Source organism: Solanum dulcamara, chromosome 1 (assembly GCF_947179165.1).
Source record: "Solanum dulcamara chromosome 1, daSolDulc1.2, whole genome shotgun sequence".
NCBI lineage: Eukaryota > Viridiplantae > Streptophyta > Magnoliopsida > Solanales > Solanaceae > Solanum > Solanum dulcamara.
Genome location: NC_077237.1, coordinates 82,053,604 through 82,060,584, shown reverse-complemented (window position 1 = coordinate 82,060,584; position 6,981 = coordinate 82,053,604). Strand labels below are relative to the sequence as shown.

Here is a 6,981-nt window from a genome sequence, read left to right as displayed (position 1 = left end):
ATTATCAAGTAGAGAATCAATGCAACTCAAAGATGTGGCAACTCATTCAATAATAAAAAAATATTTTCCTCCGTATCGAATACACCCCTAAGTTAAAAAATTCAAAAGATTAATAAGCAGCTCAATCCAGAATATATTGAAAAGGTCGTACAGAAAAATAGCTCGACATCAGAATGATAAAAAGCTTAGCAACTGTTATTTATTTTGTCACATTTTTTTATTATTATTATTTTGAGTTCAGATTGTTTAAACTTATTTTGGTCAAACATTTTGGCTCTATATAAAGGGCGTTATCAAGTAGAGAATCAATGCAACTCAAAAATATGGCAACTTATTCATCATGTCCAAAGAATTTACTTGTTTTCTACTATTTGTTCATCATTTCTTCTTGTTGCATATTTAATTTTTCATATGGAAGAAATATTAATCCTAGTTTCAGAGTTAAAGCTGTTAATCTTGGTGGCTGGCTTCTTACTGAAGGATGGATTAAACCTTCTCTTTTTGATGCCATCCCCAATAAAGATTTTCTGGTACGTTAATAGTAATTCAGTTGATTGATTATCTTGAATTTTTATCTTGTTGATGAGTATTCAATTTTCCATCTCGTAATCATCCTGATCACCCTAATTTTTAATTTTTTTTTTTAAAAAACAAATTTGTTTTTCTACGTATTTGAGAGGTTTGACTTCTATATACTGACAGTGTAAAATATGACGTTGATTTACAGGATGGAACTGGATTGCAATTCAAATCAGTAACTGTAGGTAAGTATTTGTGTGCTGAATTAGGAGGAGGAAATATTATTGTTGCAAACAGAACAGATGCTTCTGGATGGGAAACATTCAAAGTATGTATCCTTTAATTTGCTTCCAATAATTCCAGAGATTGTTCTTAATTTTTTTCTAATTACGGTGGTGTTCGGATCAATTCATGTACACTTAATCATTCTATTAAGTATGTGTGCTATATTCCACCCATGTAGATGTCGGGTAACTCAATAAGTGCACCAAGAATTAGGTAAATAGAAAAAAACACTTAATATTCTTTCTTTATGTGCAGATTTAAATGTTGGTGTACTAAATTTCCCCCCATTATTTTGAATCACTAGGCCATACCTTTGGTAGCGTTACAATTTTGCTTACGAGTTTGGCAGAACTAAATAACTTTGCCTTAAAATCTTGTATTTGTGTTTGAAAATTCACTTTAACATAGATAAATAATTTATTCAAAATCCATTAAGCTGTTTTTTTTTTGAATTCTGAATTCATAAACTCAAAATTTTAACTCCAATTTTGATAGCCTTGGGTTTAGAGATATATTTCATGAAAACTAATAAAGGCTATATTTCTATGCAGATTTGGAGGATAAATAGCACCACTTTTAATTTTAGGGTATTTAATAAAGAATTTGTGGGAATTGATGGGAGTGGAAATGTGGTAGCATTAGAAAACAAAGCTGGAATTTCAGAGACTTTTGTGATTGTGAGAAATTCTGATGATCCAAATCGTGTAAGGATTAAATCAACAAATGGTTTCTTCTTACAGGTGAGTTTTAATTTCTTGAAATATTGGTCTTTATAATGTTATTCTTGAGATACGTTGATAACTTTTTTTTTTACACGCATATTAAGAAATCATAAATAAGAGGATAATTTTACCAATTCACCCCCTAAAACTTCTTTGGAACTTTATAAATAAGTGTAAATACTTTAAAAAAGAATTAATTATAAGAATAATATGAAGAAAAAAATCAATTAATGCTTTCTTACTTTAGTAAGGTGATCAATTAATATAAAACAACTATTTTTAATGTATTGACAAACTAATCTGGAACAAATGGAGTACATATTTGAATAAATGTTGTTATCTGCACGAATTGTTTACGCCAAATCAATTCTTCTTATTATAATAAGTGATTTAATTGATATTGGAATTACATTTGAGTTATGAAATTGGTACTGTTTGGAACACACAGTTACACATCCATCCTCCTTTTTTTTTTAAAAAAAATTTATGTGCCCCTCTTTGAGGTCCACACACAGCTAAAAGAGAAATGGATCTTTTTTATTATTTTTAGTAATTTTCAATATTGTGGGAATAATTTAGTAGTAAATTATGATGTTTAGCCAATACCTTTTGATTTGACTAGTAAGCTATTAACCTTTTTTGTTTTTAGAGGGGGGCTAACTTTGGACCAAAATTTTGATACCAAAAAAAGGTTCATATGAAAAAGTTAGTGGACTTTATTCACCATATATACATATGCTTCCTAAGGAATATTGCTTTATTCTAAAGGAAAAGTTTATGCATTTATGTCTGCTGCTTAATTATTCTTGTTGATGGGAGGCAACTTTTTCCTTTTACAAGTGGAGAATAATACTTTTATCCATAAAAATAAAATATTTATTTTTAATATAAGGATCAAGTAAAATGAAACGAAAGACGTTAGAGTTGGGTAATTTTATTCCTAATTAGCTTGTAACTTGTCTTTTTTCATTATGTTTATCTTGAAGTTGAAGCATAATTAAGGTATTTTTGAGTGACTATATATGAAAATTCCACTATCCATTATAACCCTAGAAACTAGAAAAAAAAACAATGAGCATATATAGAGTAAATAAATATGGCCTTAATTATTGTTCATGTATTATTGTATATTCTCTAGCCTTTGGAAAAATACTAAAATTATTAATTTGCAGGTAAAATCAGAGGAGCTTGTGACAGCTGATAATGGAGGTAACGGGGGGTGGGGTGATGATGATCCTTCTGTTTTCATAGTGAAAACTAGTGGAAAACTAGAAGGAGAATTTCAAATAACTAATGGCTATGGGCCAATCATGGCACAACAAGTTATGAGAGTATGTACACCTTCCTTTTTAATAAGTTTGAAAAAAAATGACACGTTTATATATTATATCTTTTTATTACAACGATCCTCAAAACAACATTTTATCATAACGGTTAAGTTTTTTTTTTGAACCGATTTCTTCTTGTTATGTTATAAATGATAGTCTAGTGTATAAAACATCTTGTGTTAGCATGGTCTGGGGAGGGATTGCACCCCAAGGGGTGTAATGTACACAAGTTATATTACTTAGTCACTACTTACACGGTTCGAACCCGCGAACCGTTCTATCTAGATCGGTGATTTTATTCACGGATCCAGCTATCGAAAGTCTTACCAACAACCTACACTAAACTAAGCGAACTAGAAGCTAAAGTGAATTTTTTTTGGCAATGGCATCTTTTTCTTTGCTTTGATCCCGACTTTGTTTGGTCTTCCTCTTTCCTTCAGTGCACTTATAGGTTACACAGAAACAATTTTACTGTTGATCTAAGTCTCCCCTTCATTCATATTATGTCATATTAATATGTTTTCTATAACAACATTCAATTCGCTCTAGCAGCCAAAAAATATTTAGATAAACAACATCGTTATAAAAAAAATTGATCGTATTTAGAAATAATTTAATTTTAACTGTATTTCAATATGAAAAAACATGTATTCATATGACAGGAACATTGGAGTACATATATAGTAGAAGAAGACTTCAAGTTCATAGCAAGCAATGGACTAAATGCAGTGAGAATTCCAATTGGATGGTGGATTGCAAGTGACCCAACACCTCCAAAGCCCTATGTTGGAGGCTCATTACATGCCTTAGATAATGCCTTTCTATGGGCCAGGTATACACGTCCAACTATTTACTTTATAGCCACTTAGGATGATCACTATTTAAGTTATAGCCGCTTTCAAAACCAAATTCAGACATACACAATCGAAGTTGCAAAATTTATGTTTGAAATTTGGCATCAACCTTTAGAAATTTTTGCTTAAAGTTTAGCTTGCCAATGCTAACTTTATGATAAATCTGCGCCAAGTTCGGTTTGTCTGGACCAAACTTCAAACATGTTTATAAGGTAGACAACTACTATAAGTCTATAAATGTTAAATTACATTAGTAATATGAGAATTATTTGCATCGTCATTATATAAGAGTTATATCCATGAGAAACTGGTACACTAGATGCTATATTAGGTTGTAATTGAAGGTTTGAAATTTTTGCAGGAAATATGGACTTAAAGTTATAATAGATCTACATGCTGCACCTGGTTCCCAAAATCCTTGGGATCACAGTTCCTCTAGAGATGGTACTATAGAATGGGGAAAAACTGATGACACCATTCAACAGACAGTTGAAGTAATTGACTTCCTAACTGCCAGGTAAAAAAACAATACACCAGATTTAACTTATATATATTGACAGTCTAAAACTTTTAATTATATTGTTAGTGTATTTCAATTTGTTTGTGTGGTTTTGATTTAATACGGACTTTAAAAAAATAAAGAAGACTTTTGAATCATATGGTCTTAAACTAAACATATGTACCAAACTTGTGGTCTTAAATATATCATGTGAAAAATGTTGGGTGTTTGTCCTGACTTTCCTAGTATAATTAGATTTTTCTTTTCCTAAGAAGATAACACAAAGTCTCCATATTTGGCTAGTCTTTTTTCGGGTAGGAAAAGGTTAATGACTTAGATGTTCATTCCTTCTAACATGTAGCATTCACAATGTAGTCCAATGGGATTTGAGAGTTTTGTGTAGGGGGAGAATTTGTGAGACATAAGTATTACGTTATCACTTGTATGAACCACTTTTTATTCCGAGTGAATTGTGTGAGGTTATTTCTCTCGTTATTTTGTACTCTCATATTTATAGTAGATTGATCATCTCCTCTTGTGGATGTAGATTGGTTGACCGAATCACGTTAAATATTTATCTCTTTTGTATATTTCTCGTTTGTCTTCTTACTCGTGGTCTTTCGAGATTTGCTTTGCTAGCATTCGTATGACACCTGATTATTTCGGTCCTAACAGAAAGTTGAAATCAAAGAGTTGTCAAAAAAGGAAAGAGACATTCTTTTTTAAACAGACAAAAAAGGAAAGTAAGACAAATACATTAAAACAGAAAGAGTATTAACTTAAAATATAAGAAATAACTCATAAACTTCAAACTCTGAATCCGACTTTGATTATTTGATAGATATAAATATTTCATTTACAATGTCAAGGTACATAACTAAGTTAAAATTCATTAAAATGACTAATTCCTTTTTTTTTTAATAGGTATGCCAAGAATCCAAGCCTTTATGCAGTGGAGTTAATCAATGAGCCATTAGCCCCTGAAGTTACATTAGACATGGTCAAAAAATTCTACCAAGATGGATATAATGCTGTCCGCAAACATTCTTCGACAGCATATGTTGTTATGTCTAACAGATTATCTGCTGATGCAACAGAGCTTTTGACATTTGCTAGTGGCTTAAAGGGATCTGTTATTGATGTTCATTATTACAACCTTTTCTCTGACATGTTTAACAACATGTCTGTCCAACAAAATCTTGATTATGTCAACACTAACCGTTCTGCTCAACTGAATACTGTCACTCAATCTAATGGTCCTCTCACTTTTGTTGGTAAGTTTGATTGACTACTTAAATTTTTATTACGTCGGTGAGAGTTCGTCTCCTTCTCTACACCCATTGTTTTTATAAAGAAAAATTTAATTCCCTTCTTTTGCCTTTTGTTTTTTCACCTAGTGTTTGATATTCGTATTGGAGTCCGACTAAATTTGAATTCGCCTGTTGAAGGGCTCATTTATGGGGGTGACACTGTCAATTGAATTTTTTCCATATTCAAGGCTTAAATTTTGAAACCTCTGATTAAGGATAGAACTTGAAAGATTGGAGGGATTATAACCATTCCACAACAATCATGTTGATTACTTAATTCCCTCCTTGATTATATGACACTAATATATATAGTCCCTTCCTCAGTCAAAAAGAATAAATTTGGCTTTTATTTAAAGTGTAATCTAAAGACGCAGCACATTTTTTCATAAGAGGTAGCAAAATAAACTCAATTAAAAGTTACTATGATATATAGTTTTAAATTAATTTATGAGAAATTTTGTCAATTTTTTTTTGTGTGGGTGACATGTTATATTAGTTATAATAAAGAAAAAAGACTTCATTTTTGTGTGTGATATGTTATCCATGACTTTTGAGTCATGGATAACTCTTGAAAGAATTATATATATGACAAGATTGCATGTTTTAAATGAGGATTAATATATTTTTCAGGGGAATGGGTTGCTGAATGGCAAGTTAGAGATGCAACAAAAGAGGATTACCAAAATTATGCCAAGGCTCAATTGGAAGTGTTTGGACGTGCAACATTTGGTTGGGCTTATTGGACATTTAAAAATGTGGACAACCATTGGAGTATGGAGTGGATGATCAAGAATGGCTATATCAAACTTTAATCTTTATTTTTGATTATATAATATTATTATTGGGTCAACCCAAATTTCGTACTTGTCAAATCCATTATATTTGGATAGTAGTTTAGATAAATGTTACTCTATTAATATCATAAATTTTGAGGAAACACCTCAAGAGATCAACTTGTTACAACATTGTTCAATAACAAAGATACATAATTATAAATAGATCTATATATAATAACAAAGATACATTATCTTTACATTTAATTGATTTCCACGTGATACTTGTTAGTCAGTTTCGGTCTCAATTTATATGATATCATTTGAATTTAGAGAGTTAAACAAGAAAATCCTTCAGAATCATCAAAATAAGTACTATTCATTTTAATATGGAAGTTGTTTTTAAGTCTTCTATACTAACATTTGAACCTTATAGGCAGGTAAGGATCTAGGGGGTGGGGGGTGTTTATCCGAACCCCTCGACAAAAAATAACATTGTATATATAGTATAGATTTTCCGTACTTACGTACATATATTAATTTTGAATCCCCTAATTAATAAACAAAATGTAGCTCAGTGGTGAAGACTAGGGGTGTTCATGGTTCGGTTTGGGTCGGTTAGTGATTAAAATCATAACCAAATCAATTTAATCGGTTATTAAATGTCTAAAACCATAACCAAACCAAGTAA

General features: G+C 30.8%; 1 protein-coding gene across 1 annotated transcript; it reads left to right on the top strand.

The window, feature by feature from the left end:
* Positions 1–225: 225 nt before the first annotated feature.
* LOC129880200 (probable glucan 1,3-beta-glucosidase A) lies at positions 226–6,521 on the top strand. Its single transcript, XM_055954139.1, has 8 exons — positions 226–530; positions 728–847; positions 1,356–1,544; positions 2,699–2,857; positions 3,517–3,686; positions 4,070–4,225; positions 5,132–5,481; positions 6,148–6,521. Exons 1-8 carry the CDS (start codon positions 309–311, stop codon positions 6,327–6,329), a joined length of 1,548 nt encoding a protein of 515 aa, XP_055810114.1. The 5' UTR covers positions 226–308; the 3' UTR covers positions 6,330–6,521.
* The last annotated feature ends 460 nt before the right edge of the window (positions 6,522–6,981 follow it).

Excerpts from the sequence above, each read along its gene's own strand:
- LOC129880200 (XM_055954139.1), top strand. The coding sequence starts at position 309 with ATGCAACTCAAAAATATGGCAACTTATTCATCATGTCCAAAGAATTTA. Across the intron at positions 531-727 it reads TCCCCAATAAAGATTTTCTG|GATGGAACTGGATTGCAATT; the intron begins GTACGTTAATAG and ends GTTGATTTACAG. Across the intron at positions 848-1,355 it reads CTGGATGGGAAACATTCAAA|ATTTGGAGGATAAATAGCAC; the intron begins GTATGTATCCTT and ends ATTTCTATGCAG.